The 23,436-nt window shown below is 37.1% G+C and overlaps 1 protein-coding gene across 3 annotated transcripts in view; it reads right to left on the bottom strand.

Annotated features, from left to right (window-relative positions):
• Positions 1 to 23,436, bottom strand: part of LOC109696667 (importin-11-like) — a 53,842-nt gene that overhangs the window by 3,926 nt on the left and 26,480 nt on the right. For 2 of the 3 annotated variants that reach the window (XM_074077420.1, XM_074077421.1), the window contains exon 6: positions 1,732 to 1,864. In XM_074077420.1, the coding sequence (XP_073933521.1) occupies positions 1,732 to 1,864 (133 nt within the window). Of the gene's footprint in view, positions 1 to 1,731; positions 1,865 to 23,029; positions 23,134 to 23,436 lie in introns of those variants that run through there. The other variant, XM_074077422.1, reaches the window with a different exon arrangement.

The following is a 23,436-nucleotide window of genomic DNA, read 5'->3' as shown; positions in this document are numbered from 1 at the left end:
CCTGTAAAGCTGCTATCATGGATGTCATTATACATGTATGTGTGTCCATTTTATTACATGTGTCTCCTCAGGATCAAATACCTACAAAGTTGTTGAATGAAATAATGAATGCATGATGTCTAAAAGATACTAAATGCACTTATTGTAAATTCAGACAGAGATCACATGTAACAAGAATCGTGGTCCCACTTATTTCTTCATTTAAGACAGAAATTTACAAGAATAATATTTTCTATGACGGTTTGCTTTATAAAGCTCATGTATGCTCAAGGCCTTGAGATGAGGAGGTAGTGAAAAGCATAAAGCAGGCTAAGAAAGAGTTAGAGCTACATTCCTCTGGCTCAAAAGTTCGATTTTGAAATCAGGAGGGCAAGAAAACCCTCTAATCAAAAGAACTCCAAAAATCATTAAATACTGTATAATCTACAAAGTCATCTATACCCAGACTTATGTTAACTTCTCCTAATTCTTTCTGTGAAACCATTTCACTCCAAGGCCTTTTAATTCCTTCCTCAAAAGATGGTGACAAGCCAGCTGTGGTAATACATACCTGTAACCCCAGCTATTTGGTAGGCAAGGCAGGTGGCTTGTGAGTTCAAGGTCAGCCTGGGCAAAGTTAACAAGGCTCTCTCTCAAAAAAAAAAAAAAAAAAAAAGGTGGGGGCTGAGGGAATGGCTCAAGTGTTAGAGCACTGGCCTTGCATGTGGGAGGCCTGGGTTCAATCCACGCCCCATCCAAAAAAGGTGGTGACAACATCATCTCTGCTCACTTGTATAGCCACCAGTGTAATGAATTTTATTTATCAACAGTCAGTTAAAATCATTCCGTATTTGTTTACAGACTTTGCCAAAATGTGCTCAAAGTTTGGGGGTTGTACCTCCCTCTGTCTGGTCAATCCAAGTGATAGGGTTGTGCCAAGAGTACATGGTAGGATTCCAAGGTATGAAGGTGAGCACGATAAAACAGTTTATAAATGAAACTGAGAAGAATGCACAGTGAGTTGTACTAAGAAACAGGTCCTATGAGATAAAACAGTAACAACAAAATAACTACAAAAACAACAAAAGAAAAAACTAAGAGTCTTAGCAACCAGAACTGGTGCCAGGAGAGAGACTGGAAGACAAGGAGAATGAGACAAACGGGTGTTGTAGGAGGTCAAGGAACCTCAGAATATATTCATCAAGATAATTGACTCAGCTCATGGAAAGTGAAATGGAAATTATACTTCAGGAATGCTCATAAGCAGAGTGTAAGAAGGCAAAGGCTAAGATTATCATCCCTCTAAGCATCTCCTAAAAGCCAGGTAAACCCGAGGCACAAATGTGAAAGATTAACTTTCCTAGGGAAAAGAGGACTAGAAACCCAAACTCAACCAAGCCTCAAGACTTTAGGGAAGTTAGCAAGACAAATGATAAGTTTAAGGGCCAGAATAATAAAACGTACAAACAAATATTGAAGGTACATGCAAGGAATATATTCAGAGGCAAGAGGCCACAGTAACATGAATGTAAGTTATCTACTTCAACTGACTAGATGCTTTCATAAGTTAGGTCAGGGTAGAGGAAAAGTTATTTTCACAAAAGAAAACCAAAGACCAATAAGCCTTTGTATTCCTGGGAGAAATTAGGTGCTTATTTTTCCACTGCAGTCAGGAAAAGGAATCCATCCAGAAGATGGTGACTTTTCTGAGGTATGCCATTTCAAACATCAATATATCAAACTTAATAGTACCTTTTAATGATAGTAGAGTTCGTTCTAGTGAACTTAGAAATGCAGCTTCATTGCCAGAAGAAAATTGTTGCAGGAATGTGTCTGTATGGTGATTCCACAGAGAGCAGGCAAACGTATAAATTCCAGAAGCTAACTGCAAAGAAATGTGTTCAACTACAAATCAGAACTACAAAACAAAACATTTTAAGCACACATTTTCTGTGAGATCTGAAATAGTCACAATATCTATGGCATAGTAGCAAATATTTTTAGCCAAAATGCACAATTACCAAGTATAGTTTACACTTGCTATCACTTTAACACACACACACACACACACACACACACACACCCCTAAAGTATTAGTTTCTTTCTACAGGTTTGGAAGTTTACATACATGTCATAGGAAGTATTAGTTTCTTAAAACAACACTTACCCTAATGTCTGCATTGCAGTCTGGTATGTTCTATTTTTACTTTTTTTGCCCCCACTAATAGACTGCAATCCAATTTTTAAAAAAAAAAAATGATTTATGGATGTCACGCAGTATGTCAGATCAACCAATACGCTATACTGTGCTATAAAAAGTAGTCAAACTCTCTGTGTTCCTCCAGTTCTGTCTATATGACCTTTGGGTATTTAAGGCTAAGAACAGGCAAACACATATGGTTTCTGAGGCTGTGGTCCTAATGTGTACCAGTGTTTAAAAACCTGACTCTTGGACTGGGGTGTGCTCAAGTGGTTATAGCACTCGCCTGGAATGCATGAGGCCCTCGGTTTAATCCCTAGAATCACAAAAGTACACCTGACTCTCACACTGAGAATGTAGCAAGCCTGTGCCTCCAAATGTAAAGCAAAAACCCACGGTATCTTCAGTGTTTTTTCAAAAGATCTTGTCGCAATCCAGCTGAACCTACTGGCCACGTACTTTCAATAAAAATTGGACAAAAGTATATTGGAGTGGTAATGATTACAGTACTTTAGAATAGTTTTCCTTATTCAAGACTATGTAAGTATATCATTTTGACTAAACAATGTATTTGTAGATTAGGCATCAGAAATCAGTCAGAGATGTAATCCAGTCAACATAAATTTTTCTATGAAAAACTCAAATTTCATTTTTGTTACTTTAATTTAGTATTTTCGATGGCCTGTGCTATAAGTTTAGAGAAGCAGCTTCTCTACTTCCCTCTGTAACCTTACATATCACCACATAGGACACAGAGACAAAGGCTTTCACCTTAGCTACTCAAGAGTTTTGGAAAACACAAAAGAATGGAAGGCTGGTAAGACACTACCACAAAACTACCTCCATTCACCTCCACATCTCTTCTGTTAAGACAGTAATCAGATAACTTCTCAGCAGCTCTTACATAATCAGAAGGTATAAAGGTTTCTGCTTCGCTCCCCTTAAAAACACAGCTGCAGAATATAAAACTATTTAGCTGCATTCTAGAATTAGCTTCTCAACAATGGGGTATCCCATAACTACATTGGAAAAATCCATCTCTTTTGTTTCAGTGTCATTCTTTCTGAATAGAAAACAAGGACCACAGGAAGCTGGTACCTCTGGCTACCTTCCTTTCTCTGTGCAAATTAAGTAAAAAACTACCTGAATCTAAAAGCGGCTCACTGGAGCTTTACCAGCTAATTCAGCCAGGACTAGGCTTGGCCCTCCTTTGCCTTGTGTGCATACTTGACGACTGGGCCAATGACTACTTATTAAGCCACTGTTGTATATTCTCAAATATACATGCATAATTTTAAAGAGTAATTACAGCCAAAATATCATCATGATCATTCTATCAATACAGTATTATAGCACAAGTGACAGTATAAAAAGTTATAGGCTAAAAGTGACATCTTCTCTGGAACTAATGCAAAGTAATGAGAATCATATATTCCACCTAATCAGAAGGGAATAATCTAAAGAAGAAAAAAAAAGGCATTACTTCATAAAATGTGTAAGCTAAAACTTCAAACAAAATTAATATTTTTCTTAGTAAACCAAGCCCTTTAAGTGGCTAAAGTGTGTCCAGAATTGGAAAAGCCCATCATTGTATCTTTATTACACTTACTATATAACATATATTATCCTATACTTTCTCAAACATGAATTATTACAAAAACATTTTGTCAGCCAGAAGAACCTGAACAAAATAGGAACAGTAGGATTGAGAGGGAAAAAAGAGGTGAGAATTCTACTAAAGCTCTAAAGTTAAATTTTAAACCAAAGTATCATTTATTATTAAAGCAAACAATTCAACCAAAAATCAGTGAAATCTATAGCACTGGCTGTAATTTTTAGATCCATTTTGTATTTGCCTTTATGCAGTAAGTAAAATATAACCCAAAGGATGCCATGTCCAAATTTCAAGACCACAAAAAAAGGTTTTATTCTAAAATCAGTCCCTTGCTTCCAACAAATGACAACTTGAATCATTTCTAGCCCTTCTTTGCGTCTCCTCCTCCTCATGACTGCTTGTTTAACATTAATTTTTACACTCTGATTCTATTAAAACTGCTCAAAAGGTTTGTTTTAGAAACAACAGAAATGGTGTCAGTGTTATATGAAGTCACTCGAATTCTTTTAAAAGGTATTTTATTTTTGGAGGCCTGGAGGCATGGCTCAAGTGGTAGAGTGCCTACTTAGCAAGCATGAGACCCTGAGTTCAATCTCCAGTACACCAAAAAAAAAAAAAAAAAAGGTATTTTTACTCTTGGAATGTAGCTCACCAATAGAGCAGTTGCCTAGCATACTATAGGTTCCAGGTTGACCTCCAAAAACACAAAAATGTAAAATAAAATAAAAAGTATTTACGTAAAGATGACATACAATAAATAACATTAACAGAGTAATAGTAGACATTTATTGAACCGTACTCTGTATAACACTACTCTTAGTCTTTACCCAAATCAGTTTATTCAATCATCACAATCTGAAAAAAAAAAGTAAGTATTATTATTGTTTCCCTTTTACATTAAGAAAGCTGAGGGACTGCCAGGAATAATGAATGACACATGCCTGTAGTTCTACCATTTGAGAGGTGGAAGCAAGAGGACTGAAAATGGAAGGCCAGCCTTGGAAATACAGCTAAGACCCTGCCTCAAAAAAGAAAACTGAGCTGGACAAGGTAGTGCATGTGCATAATCCCAGCACTGGGAAGGCAGAAGCAGGAGATCATGAGTTTCAAGCCAGCCTGGATTACATAGTGAAATTCTACTCAAAAGAAAAAAACAAACCAAAAAAGAAAAGAAAAGAAAATTGAGGCATAAAGAGGTTAAGTCACTTGTCCAAGAGCAAACAGCACAATTAATAAGAGGAAAGACAAGGGTTGAACACAGGAAAGGCGCTCAGAACCAGAACCTGCATTACTGCCCTCTTTATTCAAATGCCTCTTAATTCAGTAACTAGCAAATAAAGTTTAGTTACATGCTTCTAAATAGGATTCCTAACTGGCCTGCGACTCACAGACTTCCCTGACTATTGCCGTATCACCCGATTTTAGAAAGAACCTTAATATGTGAGTATAGACACTCACACACCACACCTCCCCCCACACCCTGCCACCCCACTGCCGCCATCACCACCATCACAGACATCTGATCAGGTTCCTCACCTCCACAATCTCCCAGAGATGTCTGATCATACTGGCCTGCCTTCAGCAAGAATTCTGTTAGGTTGATTTGGCCAGAAACTGGCTCTTTCCACCTCTGATGTTTCCTCTTAGTTACTTTCCAGCTACTAACACCTCCCACAACTCACAACTCCCACATCCTCAGCTCCTTGGCTATAAATTGCCACATTTCATTGTATTCAGAGTTGTGCCCAATCTCTCTCCCCTACTACAAAACCCCACTGTAGTAGTATCTTCTAAATGCAGCCTATCTTTGACAAGTGTTTGAATAAGTTTTTTCTTTAACACCTTTCAGTCCAACTGAAAAAGGAGGGAGACAGATATAAAGGAAAAAACCACTGGCAACTACTGCATATCCACAAGCTATGCATAACCTTTCTCTGTTCCACAAAACATCAACTGATGTATGCTTATAAAAGGTTCAGGTGGAGAAGAGAAAATAATGAAGAAAGCAAGTAGGAGGAATAAACGTATTTTCCACATCTTGTTCTAAAAATGTGGGGGAAAAAGAAATATTCAGTGAGACAATACGCAAATAAGCTTTTTAATAAAACACTCTAAGTACTGCCTCATGAAAACCTCAAATGCTTGCAGCTTTTTCTATTTCTAAACAAGAAGAAACAGTGCCACCCAGTGACTGCTTAGTGACTTTAACTAAGAAGCACAGACTTAACGCCTTGTGTAAAAAGCAAACCATTAGATTAAGTTTCATTTCTTTTAGCATTTCAAATGTTTCAAAGATTTTTAGCCTCAGGACTACTACCCTTACAATTTCCCTTTAAGAAAAGTTAGCATCCAAAACGTTTTAAGTCAAAGTCACGTAACTCATCACTAATAACCCAGCAAATTATAGATACTGAAACCTATTTTAGCCTCACTCTAATCAGTAAGCTACATGAGCAACAAGTATAGAAGGTGGGACACTCTACAAGACAACTGACCTAGTTTCTTCAAGTCAATGGCATGAAAAAGGAAGAAAGAAAAAAAGGGATAGGGAAGAATATTACTCCAAATTAAAAGATTTTTGAGACACACAACCCAAATGCAATGTAACCACCTTATTAATTTTCCTGGCTCAAGCAAACCACTTTAAAAATTTATTTAAGAATAACACAGCAAGTTGAATTCAAGAATTAAATGATATTAAGTCACTATTTTTACTATTCTTAGGTAAACAATAAAAATTAAACAATTATTTAAACAAACTTTTTGGCAACAAAAAAAGAGAATTACTAGCCAATCTCATTATTGAACATAGATGGAAAAATCCTCAATAAAATAATGGCACACCGATTTCAAAAGCATATAAAAAAGATCATAGACCATGGCCAAGTCAGCTTCCTTCCAGAGATGCAAGGATGGCTCAAATAAGAAAATCATTAAATGTGAAATACACCTTATTAACAGAAGCAAAGACAAAAACCACTTGATCATCTCAACAGATTCAGAAAAAGCCTTCGATAAAAGTTCTGTTGAAACTAGGAATAGAAGGAACGTACATCAACATAATAAAGGCTATATATGACAAACCTATAGCCAACATCATACTTAATGGGGAAAAACTCTAAAGTCAGGAATGCCCCAAGGGTTCCCACCCTCTCCATTCCTAGTCAACATAGTCTCGGAATTCCTACCCAGAGCAATAAGACAGGAAGAAGAAATAAAACGAATACAAATAGGTAAGGAAGAAGTCAAACTATCTCTTTTCACACATGACATGATCTTATACTTAAAAGACCCAAAAAACTCCGCCAAAAAACTTCTAGATGCCATAAACAGCTTCAGCAAAGTAGAAGAATACAAAATCAACTTACAAAAATCAGTAGCCTTTCTATACGCCAACAATGAACAGATCGAGAAAAAATACAGGAAAACAATCCCATTTACAATAGTCTCCAAAAAAAATCTCAAATACCTAGGAATAACCATAACAAAGGATGTAAATGACCTCTATAAAGAGTACTACAAACCACTGAAGAAACAGATCGAGGATGACTACAGAAAATTGAAAGACCTCCCATGCTCATGGATTGGAAGAGTCAACATAGTAAAAATGGCTATGCTACAGAAAGCAATCTACACGTTCAACGCAATTCCCATCAACGTCCCAATGACATACATCACGGAGATTCAAAAATCAACCCTAAAGTTCATTTGGAAGCACAAAAGATCACAAATAGCCAAGATAATACAGAGCAAAAAGAGCAAGGCCGGAGGTATCACAATACCTGACTTCAAACTATACAAAGCGCCATACCAATAAAAACAGCATGATCCTGGCATAAAAACAGATTGAAGACAAGTGGAACAGAATAGAAGACCCAGATATGAATCCACACAGCTACGCCTGCCCACCTAATTTTTGACAAAGACATCATAAACATACAAAGAAGACAAGACACCCTCTTCAACAAATGTTACTGGGAAAATTGGATATCTGCCTGCAAAAAACTGAAACTAGATTCATGTTTGTCACCCTTACAAGTGTCAACTCAAGAGGATTAGGGACCTTAATGTGAGACCTGAAACCTTGAAGCCAGGACAGGAAAGAGCAGAGAACACACTGAAAACAATAGGCACAGGCGATAACTTCCTTGGTAGAACTCAGGCTCAGAACTAAGAGAAAGAACTGACAAATGGGACTACATGAAATTAAAAAGCTCCTGCATAACAAAAGAAATGGCTTCTAAATTGAAGAAGCCACCCAGAGAATGGGAGAAAATCTTTGCCAGCTATACATCAGACAAGGGACTAATAACCAGAATATACAGGGAGCTCAAATAATTAAAGTCCCAAAGAATCAATGACACAATAAAGAAATGGGCAAATGAACTGAACACAGCCTTTTCAAAGGAAGATGCTCAAATGGCTAAAGAACACATGAAAAAAACACACAACATCCTGGCCATAACAGAAATGCAAATCAAAACCACATTAAGATTCCCGCTCACCCCTGTCAGAATGGCTACCATCAAGAACACAAACAACAAATGTTGGCAAGGATGTGGGGAAAATGGAACCCTCATAAACTGCTAGTGAGAACGTAAGCTAGTGCAACCACTATGGAAAATAGTATGCCGGCTCCTTAAACAGACTAAAAATAGATGTGCCATATGACCCAGGAATACCACTCTTAGGGATATACCCAAAGGAATGTGAGTCAGCTTACAACAAAGACATCTGCACACCCATGTTTACTGTAGTGCTATTCACAATAGCTAAGCAATGGAAACAGCCAAGATGCCCCACCACTGATTAGGAAAATGTGGTATTTATATACAATGGGATTTACTCAGTCACAAAGAAGAATGCAATGTTGTCATCTGCAGGTAAACAGTTGGAACTGGAGAACAGCATCTTAAGTTAGACTCAGAAGGCCAAAAGCTGCCTGTTCTCTCCCATGTAGAATACAGACCTAATACAAACACAGAAATAATATGAAACACTGGGCACACTAAGGGGAGGTCATGCACAGGAGGGTAAGGTAAAAGAAGGAAACTATGAACTTGAATATGGGTGATATACTCTCTATACAAGAAAGAATACAGAAATCTTAAACCAGCTGAAACCACCATAAGAAAGGGACTAAAGTAGAATGTAGATAATAAGAACGATAAACCAATTGGGGGCATAACACATATATACGTGGAAATACCACAAGGAAACTCCCTGTACAGCTACCCTTTTTGCAAACAAACAAAAATGTCATGTTTTTCTTTTTCTCTTTTCTCTTCTGCAAAGTCAGAGAACAGCAGGACAGAACACGTCTGGGGCGAAGGCAGGGTGTTGGTTTGCACCAATGCAGAGGTAAGTGTAAAACCTACAGCTCAGATTGTATGACTCACTACAGCACACTCTCCAGGTCTCTAAAGTCCTTTAATCTTAGCAGCAGAAAAAAAAAATAATAATGTTTATACATTTCTTCAGAAAGGTCTTCCATAAGTTGTTACATTTTCTAAACAAATAAATAAAAATCAGATAGCTACTGTATGGGTATAAAATAAGTCAGCCTCAAAGGAGAGCTGACTTATTTTATAAGTTATTTTCAGGCTTCTTCTCTTTCCTTAAAGTATTTCCTATTAAAAGGTTCTACTTTCCTTTATGGAATTAATACAGCAAAAAGGTATACTCCTCTCCCCCCACAGTCAAATCCCCACACATGTTCATAGCACAAATGACCCTTTATAAATTATAGGAGTCACTCTTTGAATAATGCAATGCAATCTTTTTATTTTTTTGAGACAGGGACTTGCTTAATTGCTTAGGTTGACCTTAAACCAAGATGCCTCATGTCCCAGTCTCCCAAGTTCTGGGGTTATAGGCATGGACCAACACGCTCAGTTCAAATAACGTATGTAAAAAGCCAGTATCAAATCTGGTAGAGCAAAAGAGAAGATTAAGAATCAACACGTTCTGCCTGGAAGCAAGGGAGGTGGCAGGAAGAGCGAGGGGGCCAAGGGCAGGAGGGAGAAGTGGCCCAAACAATGTATGCACATGAGTAAATGAATAAAAATGAATATTTTATAAAGAAGAAAAAGAATCAACATGACACGCAGTGTGGTAAAGTCAACCAAACAAAACTGAAATCAAGATTTAACCTACTTAATGATTTGGTTATAAAGACACATTTGCCTTTAAAATAAAATTTTGCTACACTGTAAATATCTTAAAGACTGGGGCTATATGATGTAAATCCCACCTTGTTATTCTCAAACTTAACATTCATAATTTCAACTATCTGGAAGTTTTCCTTAAGAAGCATATCATGAAGTTATAAGCATACAAGGAGGAAGCCTAAATGCCTCTCCTTTGAGACTGATTTATTTTATACAAACCCATCTCCAAGTAGGTAGCTGATTCTTTTTTGTTTGTTTAGAAAATATAACAACTTATTAGGAAGACTTTTCTTAAGAAGCATTTTTATTTATTTTAATTTATATTTATTAAAATTTATATTTATTTTAATAAGTATTTTTATTTCTGAGGGCACTGGTGTTTAAACTCAGGGCCTCACACTTGGTAGGCTGGCACTCCTACCACTTGAGCTACTCAGCCTCTGCCAGCCCATTTTTTCTTATAAGCTTTTGTGAGATAGGTCTTGCAAACTATTTCTCCGGGCCGGCTTCAAGCTAGAAATTTCCTGAACTCTGCCTCCTGAGTACCTAGGAGTACTGGTGCCAGGCTCAGTACTCTTTTCTTTTTCTTTATCATCCAAATAATGCATAGCCCATTTGCTGAAAATGTGATTCGTTATAAACCCTCATCTTTTCAAGGTCTGCTATATTTTACTCTTGAACATAATACCAATGCAATGTATGTTTTGTTTTCTTCTGTGGTAGATTTTAGTAGCTTCTTAATGACTTTTGGGTTTTACTATTTTTATGACTTTCCCCATGAACTACATCTTTGTGCCTTCTGTCATCCTGAATACTGTACATACCTATTGTACACATTAAGCATTTAATATCTATTGATGCCTAGGCAGAATAATTTTTTTTTCGTTTATTCATAGTGCATACAATGTTTGGGTCATTTTTCCCCTCCCCTCCGCCCCCACCTACTCCATCTTCCCTCCTACCGCCTTGCTTCCAAGCAGAAACTGCTCTAGGCAGAGTAATTTAAAATCACTAATATTTAGCTTTGAAATAGGCTTAAACTGGTTATGGAAAAATGTTATTTTATTGTTGTAAAACAATTTTTGGAGATTCAAACAGAAATATTTTTGGATGGACACACCTTGCAGGCAAGGCCACCGAGAAGAGGCAAAACTTTGACCCCTCCACACCTCCAGCCTGCGCAGAGAATCTCCACTTCACGTTAAACGGAGAAAACAAGAGGGCCCCGGGCCGCCAGTCGCCCGCGCCCAGACAGCTTGGGAATATGCGGACAAGGTGAGCTAAGTGGTACAAGGTACTTCCACAGAAAACCCTGGGTCAGATCAGCATAGTGCCCTGGACAGACGGACCCAAACCAGGGAAAAAAAAAGAAACTGAGTAATAAGCAATAAGAACAATAAAAACACTTGGCAATGAGGGTGGGGCGCCCTGAGCCCCGAAGAGTGGGGGAGGGGAATCCTCCCCGAAACTGTAAATAAGCCGAGCCTGGCCGTAGAGGCTGCAGTGGAAGCGGAAGCGCATGCCAGCAACCTGGAGTGGGAAAGCTTGTAAAACTGGCAGTGGGAGGAAAACTCCACAGGAGAGGGGAGAAGACCCACTTCACACGTGAACTGTAAATAAACACGCAGGCCTGAGAAAGCGGGTGCAGTGTCACCTCCCAAAGTGTGCTTGGAAAGGGGAAAGCTTGTAGCAGTGGCGGTTGCGCTGAGGAGAACTCTCAGTAAACAAAGCCTGCAGGGCCAGGGGAGTGTTAAGCTCACTCGTGAGATCCGCATAAATAATGCCTCCAGCAACAGCAGGCTGACAGCAGTGGGCAGGCAAGCCACAGCCGCAGATAGCCATTCACAGACCTATCTCCAAACTCTTTTTTTTCTCTCTCCCTATGTTTGAGAAGAAAACAACCAAACTACACCTGCATGCTGAAAAACTTACTGAAACTGTATTGCATTTGAACTTGGGACACTTGGTGGGCTTTTTTGTTTTTTGTGTGCAGTTTTGTTCTACTTTATGCATCCCCTTTGATGAAACAACTACAGAACAACATCTGAGGCACCATCTCCAGGATTGGAGGCTGAGGGACAAACACGAAAATTATTAAGACTGAAATTTCATTGCATTTGAACTTGGAGGTTTTTATTTTTTATTTTGTTTTATTTTATATTTTTTTCTTTCATTTACATATTTTTTTATTTTATTCATATCTTTACTGTTTTTACTTTTTATTTTCAATCCTCTCTCTGTCTCTCTAATGCCTTTTCAGCTTACAGTTGATTAGTACAGTCTCTTCCTGTTTATATCTTTGAAATTTTGTTTGTTCCTTTGTTTTGTTTTTTTTTCTACTTGATTATTTGTTTTTCCCTTTTCCTTTACCTTCTTTGATTTCCATCCCTTCTCACCCTCCCATTCTAAATATCACTAGGGCTATTCCTACAAGCCAGAAAATACTTAATGCACACAGTACAGGAAAAATAACAATATCAAGGGCAATGATGGGAATACAAAAAAAAGAGGGAAACCACTTTCCACATAGCAAAAAATTAGTGCAGGAACCACAGGGAAATGAAGAAAACAGGTACTCAGATCCAGACTCCAACAAATGAAGATAAACTATGCCAAAGAATCCAATGAATCCCACAAGAATAATTTAAAAGAAGACATACTACAGGTACTCAATGAGAATTTTATAGAGATGATACTGGATATGGTCAAACAATATGTACAGGAGACACTCAAGAAATTCCAAGACAACAAAAATAGAGAATTTAAAAAAGCAAAAGAAGAAATAAAGGAAACCATAGAAGCACTGTATAAACAACAAAGTGAAACAGAGAACACCATTAATAAACAGATAAATGAACTCAGGACAGAAATAGGCAACATTAAAGAGGAAACCACCCAGGATATGGAAAACCTCAGAAAAAAGAATGAAACAGAATTGCAAAACAAAATGGAAGGCCAATACAGCAGAATAGAACAAACAGAAGACAGAGTCTCAGAACTCAAAGATAAAATGGTAATTAAAGGAAAAACCAAAGAACTATTAATTAAACAACTCAAGACCTGTGAAAAGTAAATGCAAGAACTCACCAACTCCATCAAAAGACCAAACTTGAGAATCATGGGCATCAAAGAAGGAGAAGAGGTGCAAGCAAAGGCAATGCGTAATATATTCAACAAAATAATAACAAAATTTCCCAGATCTAGAGAAAGATATTCCCATACAGATGCAAGAGGCCTCCAGGACACCAAACAGACCAGATCAAAATAGAACTACCCCACGACATAGCATCAATAAAACAACACGTACAGAAACGAGGGAAAGAATATTGAAGGCTGTAAGAGAGAAAAAACAAGTAACATACAAAGGTAAACCCATCAAAATCACAGCAAACTTCTCAACAGAAACATTAAAAGCAAGAAGAGCGTGGGGTGAGATCTTCCGGGCACTGAATGAAAATAACTTCAACGCCGGGATACTCTACCAGCAAAACTATCATTCCAAGTAGATGGAGCAATAAAAGTCTTCCATGATAAGCAGAAACTAAAACAATATGTGACCACAAAGCCACCACTACTAAAGATTCTTCAAGGGATTCTGCACACAGAAAGTGAAACCCAACATAACCATGAAAGGACAGGCAGCACCAAACCACAGGAAAAAAAAAAGCAAGAAAGTAGAGAGTAACCGCAACTTAGGGACACACAATCAAACCTTCAAACAACTAAGACAACTAACTGACAAAAAGTCACCACATAACTATCAGTACTAACACTTAATGTTAACGGACTTAATTCCCCCATCAAAAGGCACCGTTTGACAAAATGGATTAAAAATGAAGATCCAACAATTTGTTGCTTACAGGAGACCCATCTCACTGACAGAAATAAGCATAGGCTTAGGATGAAAGGCTGGAAGATATACCAAGCCAATGGTCCCTGAAAACATGCAGGAGTAACAATACTTATCTCTGACAAAGTAGACTTCAAACCTACATTGGTCAAACGAGATAGAGAAGGACATTCCATACTAATAAAAGGAGAAATAGACGAAAAGGATAACAATTATCAACCTATATGCACCCAATGTCAACGCACCCAATTTCAACAAACATACCCTGAAAGACCTCAAAGCATATATTAACTCCAACACAGTGGTTGTGGGAGACATTAACACCCCATTATCATTAATAGATAAGTCATCCAAACCAAAAATCAATAAAGAAATCCAATATCTAAAATATACAATAGATCAAATGGGCCTACTTGATTTCTACAGAACATTGCATCCAACTTCTACATAATACACTTTCTTCTCAGCAGCCCATGGAACCTTCTCCAAAGTAGATCACATCCTAGGGCACAAAGCAAGCCTCAGAAAATATAAGAAAATAGAAATTATACCGACATTTGATCTGATCACAATGCAATAAAACTAGAACCCAACAACCAAAATAAAGACAAAAACCATGCAAACAGCTGGAAATTGAATAACTCATTGCTTAATGAACAATGGGTCACTGATAAAATAAAAGAGGAAATTAAAAAGTTCCTGGGAGTCAATGAAAATGAAAACACAACCTACTGGAACCTATGGGACACAGCAAAGGCAGTACTGAGAGGAAAGTTTGTAGCCCTGAGTGCATATATTAAATCAATGACATAATGATACATCTCAAACTCCTAGAAAAACAAGAGAAAGCAAATCCCAAAACAAATAGGAGAGAAATAATAAAAACAAGAGCTGATCAATGAAATAGAAACAAAAAAAACCATACAAAGAATTAATGAAACAAAAAGTTGGTTCTTTGAAAAAATAAACAAGATCGACAGACCCCCTGGCAAACCTGACTAAAATGAGGAGAGAAAAAACCCAAATTAGTAGAGTCAGGAATGCAAAAGGGGAGATAACAACCAACACCATGGAAGTCCAGGAAATCATCAGAGACTACTTCAAGAACCTATACTCAAATAAATTTGAAAATATTAAGGAAATGGACAGATTACTAGATACATATGATCATCCAAAACTGAGCCAAGAGGAAATTAATCACATGAATAGATCTATAACACAAAATGAAATTGAAGCAGCAATCAAGAGTCTCCCAAAAAAGAAAAGTCCAGGACCAGATGGATTCTCTGCTGAATTCGATCAGACTTTTAAAGAAGAACTGATACCAACCCTCCTAACCACTTCCATGAAATAGAAAGGGAAGGAAAACTGCCTAACACATTTTATGTAGCCAGTATTACACTTATCCCAAAACCAGGCAAAGACACTTCCAAAAAGGAGAACTATAGGCCAATCTCCTTAATGAACATTGATGCAAAAATCCTCAACAAAATAATGGCAAACCGAATTCAACAACCCACCAAAAAAGATTATTCACCACAAAAAGAGGGTTCATCCCAGGAATGCAGGGGTGGTTCAACATATGAAAATCAATAAACATAATAAACCACATTAACAGAAGCAAAGACAAAAACCACTTGATCATCTCAATAGATGCAGAAAAAGCCTTTGATAAGTTCTACCACCATTTTATCATAAAAGCTCTAAGAAAACTAGGAATAGAAGGGAAGTACCTCAACATTATAAAAGCTATATATGACAAACCTATAGCCAGCATTATACTTAATGGGGAAAAACTGAAACCATTCCCTCTAAAATCAGGAACAGACAAGGATGCCCACTATCTCCACTCCTATTCAACATAGTACTGGAATTCCTAGCCAGAGCAATTAGGCAAGAAGAAGGAATAAAAGGAATACAAATAGGTAAAGAAACTGTCAAAATATCCCTATTTGCAGACGACATGATGCTATACTTTAAAGACCCAAAAAACTCTACTCAGAAGCTTCTAGACATCATCAATAGCTATAGCAAGGTAGCAGGATATAAAATCAACATAGAAAAATCATTAGCATTTCTATACACTAATAATGAGCAAACTGAAAAAGAATGTATAAAAACAACCCCATTTACAATACCCTCAAAAAAAATCAAATACCGAGGTGTAAACCTAACAAAAGATGTGAAAGACCTCTACAAGGAAAACTATACACTTCTGAAGAAAGAGATTGAGGAAGACTATAGAAAGTGGAGAGATCTCCCATGCCCATGGATTGGTAGAATCAACATAGTAAAAATGTCGATACTTCCAAAAGTAATCTACATGTTTAATACAATTCCCATCAAAATTCCAATGACATTCATTAAAGAGATTGAAAAATCTACCGTCAAATTTATATGGAAACATAAGAGGCCACGAATACCAAGGCACTACTCAGTCAAAAGAACAATGCTGGAGGTACCATGATACCTGACTTCAAACTATATTACAAAGCAATAACAATATAGCCATGAGTGCATATATTAAAAAGATTGAAAGATCCCAAATCAATGACCTAATGGTACATCTCAAACTCCTAGAAAAACAAGAACAAGCAAATCCCAAAACAAATAGAAGGAGAGAAATAATAAAAATAAGAGCTGAAATCAACGAAATAGAAACCAAAAAAACCATACAAAGAATTAATGAAACAAAAAGTTGGTTCTTTGAAAAAATAAACAAGGTCTATACACCCCTGGCAAACCTGACTAAAATGAGGAGAGAAAAAACCCAAATTAGTAGAATTAGGAATGCAAAAGGGGCGATAACAACAAACACCATGGAAGTCCAGGAAATCATCAGAGACTACTTTGAGAACCTATATTCAAATAAATTTGAAAATCTAAAAGAAATGGACAGATTTCTAGATACACACAATCATCCAAAACTGAACCAAGAGGAAATTAATCACCTGAATAGACCTATAACACAAAATGAAATTGAAGCAGCAATCAAGAGTCTCCCCAAAAAGAAAAGTCCAGGACCTGATGGATCCTCTGCTGAATTCTATCAGACCTTTAAAGAAGAACTGATACCAACCCTCCTTAAACTGTTCCATGAAATAGAAAGGGAAGGAAAACTGCCTAACACATTTTACAAAGCCAGTATTACACTTATCCCAAAACCAGGCAAAGGCACCTCCAAAAAGGAGAATTGTAGGCCAATCTCCTTCATGAACATTGATGCAAAAATCCTCAACAAAATAATGGCAAACTGAATTTAACAACACATCAAAAAGATTATTTACCACGAACCAGTAGGCTTCATCCGAGGAATGAAGGGGTGGTTCAACATACAAAAATCAATAAACGTAATAAACCACATTAACAGAAGCAAAGACAAAAACCACTTGATCATCTCAATAGATGCAGAAAAAGCCTTTGATAAGATCCAACATCATTTTATGATAAAAGCTCTAAGAAAACTAGGAATAGAAGGGAAGTACCTCAACATTATAAAAGCTATATATGACAAACCTACAGCCAGCATTATACTTAACGGAGAAAAATTAAAACCATTCCCTCTAAAATCAGGAACCAGACAAGGATGCCCACTATCTCCACTCCTATTCAACATAGTACTGGAATTCCTAGCCAGAGCAATTAGGCAAGAAGAAGGAATAAAAGGAATACAAATAGGTAAAGAAACTGTCAAAATATCCCTATTTGCAGACGACATGATCCTATACCTTAAAGACCCAAAAAACTCTACTCAGAAGCTTCTAAACATCATCAATAGCTATAGCAAGGTAGCAGGATATAAAATCAACATAGAAACATCATTAGCATTTCAATACACCAACAATGAGCAAACGGAAAAAGAATGTATGAAAATAATTCCATTTACAATAGCCTCAAACAAAATCAAATACCTAGGTGTAAACCTAACAAAAGATGTGAAAGACCTCTACAAGGAAAACTATACACTTCTGAAGAAAGAGATTGAGGAAGACTATAGAAAGTGGAGAGATCTCCCATGCCCATGGATTGGTAGAATCAACATAGTAAAAATGCCGATACTCCCCAAAGTAATCTACATGTTTAATGCAATTCCCATCAAAATTCCAATGACATTCATTAAAGAGATTGAAAAATCTACTGTTAAATTTATATGGAAACACAAGAGGCCACGAATAGCCAAGGCAATACTCAGTCAAAAGAACAATGCAGGAGGTATCACAATACCTGACTTCAAACTATATTACAAAGCAGTAACAATAAAAACAGCATGGTACTGGCACAAAAACAGACATGAAGACCAGTGGAACAGAATAGAGGATCCAGATATGAGGCCACACAACTATAAGCAACTTATCTTTGACAAAGGAGCTAAAAATATACGATGGAGAAATAGCAGCCTCTTCAACAAAAACTGCTGGGAAAACTGCAAAAAACTGAAACTAGATCCATGTATATCACCCTATACCAAGATTAACTCAAAATGGATCAAGGATCTTAATATCAGACCCCAAACTCTTAAGTTGATACAAGAAAGAGTAGGAAATACTCTGGAGTTAGTAGGTATAGGTAAGAACTTTCTCAATGAAACCCCAGCAGCACAGCAACTAAGAGATAGCATAGATAAATGGGACCTCATAAAACTAAAAAGCTTCTGTTCATCAAAGAAATGGTCTCTAAACTGAAGAGAACACCCACAGAGTGGGAGAAAATATTTGCCAACTATACATCAGACAAAGGACTGATAACCAGAATATACAGGGAACTTAAAAAACTAAATTCTCCCAAAACTAATGAACCAATAAAGAAATGGGCAAGTGAACTAAACAGAACTTTCTCAAAAGAAGAAGTTCAAATGGCCAGAAAACACATGAAAAAATGCTCACCATCTCTAGCAATAAAGGAAATGCAAATTAAAACCATGCTAAGATTCCACCTCACCCCTGTTAGAATAGCCATCATCAGCAACACCACCAACAACAGGTGCTGGTGAGGATGCGGGGGAAAAAGGAACCCTCTTACACTGTTGGTGGGAATGTAGACTAGTACAACCACTCTGGAAAAAAATTTGGAGGCTACTTAAAAAGCTGGACATCGATCTACCATTTGATCCAGCAATACCACTCTTGGTATTGCATACCCAAAAGACTGTTACTCCAGAGGCACCTGCACATCCATGTTTATTGCAGCACTATTCACAATAGCCAAGTTATGGAAACAGCCAAGGTGCCCCAGCACTGACGAATGGATTAAGAAAATGTGGTATCTATACACAATGGAATTTTATGCAGCCATGAAGAAGAACGAAATGTTATCATTCGCTGGTAAATGGATGGAATTGGGGAACATCATTCTGAGTGAGGTTAGCCTGGCTCAAAAAATCAAAAATCGTATGTTCTCCCTCATATGTGGACATTAGATCAAGGGCAAACACAACAAGGGGATTGGACTATGAGCACATGATAAAAGCGAGAGCACACAAGGGAGGGGTGAGGATAGGTAAGACACCTAAAAAACTAGCTAGCATTTGTTGCCCTTAACGCAGAGAAACTAAAGCAGATACCTTAAAGCAACTGAGGCCAATGGGAAAAGGGGAACAGGTACTAGAGAAAAGGTTAGATCAAAAAGAATTAACCTAGAAGGTAACACCCACACACAGGAAATCAATGTGAGTCAATGCCCTGTATAGCTATCCTTATCTCAACCAGCAAAAACTCTTGTTCCTTCCTATTATTGCTTATACTCTCTCTACAACAAGATTAGAAATAAGGGCAAAATAGTTTCTGCTGGGTATTGGGGGGGGGGAGGGAGGGGGCGGAGTGGGTGGTAAGGGAGGGGGTGGGGGCAGGGGGGAGAAATGCCCAAGCCTTGTATGCACATATGAATAATAAAAGAAAAATGAAAAAAAAAAAAACAAAGCAATAACAATAAAAACAGCATAGTACTGGCACAAAAACAGACATGAAGACCAGTGGAACAGAATAGAGGACCCAGATATGAAGCCACACAACTATAACCAACTTGTCTTTGACAAAGGCGCTAAAAATATACGATGGAGAAATAGCAGCCTCTTCAACAAAAACTGCTGGGAAAACTGGTTAGCAGTCTGCAAAAACCTGAAACTAGATCCATGTATATCATTCTATACCAAGATTAACTCAAAATGGATCAAGGATCTCAATATCAGACCATAAACTCTAAAGTTGATACAGGAAAGAGTAGGAAACAGTCTGGAGTTAGTAGGTATAGGTAAGAACTTTCTCAATGGAACCCCAGCAGCACAGCAACTAAGAGATAGCATAGATAAATGGGACCTCATAAAACTAAAAAGCTTCTGTTCATCAAAAAAAAAAAAAAATGGTCTCTAAACTGAAGAGAACACCCATAGAGTGGGAGAAAATATTTGCCAACTATACATCAGACAAAGGACTGATAACCAGAATATACAGGGAACTTAAAAAACTAAATTCTCCCAAAACTAATGAACCAATAAAGAAATGGGCAAGTGAACTAAACAGAACTTTCTCAAAAGAAGAAATTCAAATAGCCAAAAAACACATGAAAAAATGCTCACCATCTCTAGCAATAAAGGAAATGCAAATTAAAACCACACTCAGATTCCACCTCACCCCTGTTAGAATAGCCATCATCAGCAACACCACCAACAACAGGTGTTGGTGAGGATGCGGGGAAAAAGGAACCCTCTTACACTGTTGGTGGGAATGTAAACTAGTACAACCACTCTGGAAAAACATTTGGAAGCTACTTAAAAAGCTAAACATTGATCTACCATTTGATCCAGCAATACCACTCTTGGGGATATACTCAAAAGACTGTGACACAGGTTACTCCAGAGGCACCTGCACACTCATGTTTATTGCAGCACTATTCACAATAGCCAAGTTATGGAAACAGCCAAGATGCCCCACTACTGACGAATGGATCAAGAAAATGTGGTATCTATACACAATGGAATTTTATGCAGCCATGAAGAAGAACGAAATGTTATCATTCGCTGATAAATGGATGGAATTGGAGAACATCATTCTGAGTGAGGTTATTCTGGCCCAAAAGACCAAAAATCGTATGTTCTCCCTCATATGCAGACATTAGATCAAGGGCAAACACAACAAGGGGATTGGACTTTGAGCACATGATAAAAGCGAGAGCACACAAGGGAGGGGTGAGGATAGGTAAGACACCTAAAAAATTAGCTAGCATATGTTGCCCTTAACGCAGAGAAACTAAAGCAGATACCTTAAAAGCAACTGAGGCCAATGGGAAAAGGGGACCAGGAACTAGAGAAAAGGTTAGATCAGAAAGAATTAACCTAGAAGGAAACACACACGCACAGGAAATTAATGTGAGTCAACTCCCTGTATAGCTATCCTTATCTCAACTAGCAAAAACCCTTGTTCCTTTCTATTATTGCTTATACTCTCTCTTCAACAAAATTAGAGGTAAGGGCAAAATAGTTTCTGCTGGGTACTTAGGGGGTAGGGGGTAGAGGGAGGGGGCGGAGTGGGTGGTAAGGGAGGGGGTGGGGGCATGGGGGAGAAGTGACCCAAGCGTTGTATGCACATGTGAATAATAAAACAATTAAAAAAAATAAGACGGGGACTTGCTTAATTGCTCAGGTTGACCTCAAACTCAAGATGCCTCCTGCCTCAGCCTCCCAAGTACAGGGATTATAGGCAGGACCAAGATGCTCAGCTCAAATAATGTATTTTAAAAGCCAGTATGAAATTTGGCAGAGCAAAAGAGAAGATTAAGAATCAACAATGGCATGCAGTGTGGTAAAGTCAACCAAACAAAAGTGAAAACAAGATTTAACCTACTTAATGATGTGGTTATAAAGACACATTTGCCTTTAAAATAAAATTTTGCTACATTGTAAATATCTTAAAGACTGTAGCTATATGATGTAAGTCCCATCTTGTTATTCTCAAACTTAATATTCATAATTTCAACTATTTGGAAATTTTCCTAAGAAGCATATCATGAAGTCATAAGCATATAAGGAGGAAACCTGAATACCTCTCCTTTGAGGCTGATTTATTTTATACCAACCCATGTCCAAGTAGCTGATTCTTATTTGTTTGTTTAGAAAATGTAACAACTTATTAGGAAGACCTTTCTGAAGAAGCATAAAAACGGTATTTTTGTTTCTGATGGCACTGGTGTTTCAACTCAGGGCCTCGCGCTTGGTAGGCTGGCACTCCTACCACTTGAGCTACTCAGACTCCACCAGCCCATTTTTTGTTATTAGTTTTTTTGAGATAGGGTCTTGCAAACTATTTCCCCGGGCTGGCTTCAAGCCAGGAATCTCCTGATCTCTGCCTCCTGAGTAGTCAGGTTTACGGGCATCAGGCTCAGTATTCTTTTCTTTTTATCATCCGAATAATATATATACCATTTGCTGAAAACATGATTCATCATAAACCCTTCATCTTTTTTTAAAGTTCTGCTAAGTTTTACCCTTGAACATAATAACAATGAAATATATATTTTGTTTTTTTCTGTGGTAGGTTATAGTAGCTTCTTAATGACTTTTGGGATTTTCTATTTTTATGACTTTCCCCATGAAGTAATGCTTTGTGCCTTTTGTCTTCCTGAAGACTGTACATACCTCTTGTATACATTAGGTGTTTAATATCTATTGAATCCTAGGTAGAAGAATTTAAAATCACTAATATTTAGCTTTAAAATATTCTTAAAAAAAACTGGTTATGGAAAAATATTATTTTACTGTTGTAAAACACCTTTTACAGATTCAAAATGAAATATTTTTGGATGAAATGGCATGTCAGGATTTGCTGCAACAAAGAAGAAAAGTAAGCATTGCAGCACATTGGAAACTTTTAAATATGGGTGAAGAGTATAAGAAGGTTTTGAAATGGGATGAATGTGAGAAATCTCATCTGGGAGCTATTAAATATGAATGCAGGTTATGCAGAAGTTTGTAAAACTATTCCTCAACAAAAGAATGTTTGAGAATTCTTGTAACTTAAAAAACTCTTAACTTATACTGAAATTGCATACCAGAGAATCTAATGTATTACTAGATTAAATATTAATTACATGTTAAGAACCCACCAAAGAAAAAGAAATAAACCAAATGTATAAAAGTCTTCATTTCTGGGTTTGATTAAAGATGCAAACATCCTGCAAAACACAAAACTACAAAAATTCCTAGAACAATGGAAAAATCTAAATACCTTCCAGTTAACAATGATGTCTTTGTTGTAACACCAAAGGTTAAATACATCCATGGAAGAAAATTGATAAGCTGTACTTTATTAACAATTTCTTCACAACAAAACTGTTAAGAGAATGAAAAGAAAAGAAACAGAGTGGGGAAAGATATTTACAAAAGACATACATGACACTTAAAACTCAAGAACAAAAACAAACCTGATTTTATAAATAAGCTAAAAAATTTAACAGTCGTGTCACCAAAAAAAATATATTGTAAAGGAAAAAATACTCCACCTAATATGCCAAATGCAAATAAAAGTAACAATGACTTACCACAACAGAACTCCCAGAATGGCCAAAATACAATACCAAATGCAGACAGGGAACAAAAGTAACTTTTACTGCTAGTGGAAATGCAAAACTAGTA

Source organism: Castor canadensis, chromosome 6 (assembly GCF_047511655.1).
Source record: "Castor canadensis chromosome 6, mCasCan1.hap1v2, whole genome shotgun sequence".
Taxonomy (NCBI): Eukaryota; Metazoa; Chordata; class Mammalia; order Rodentia; family Castoridae; genus Castor; species Castor canadensis.
Note: the sequence above shows the minus strand (reverse complement) of the source record. Positions and strands in the feature narration are given on the sequence as shown.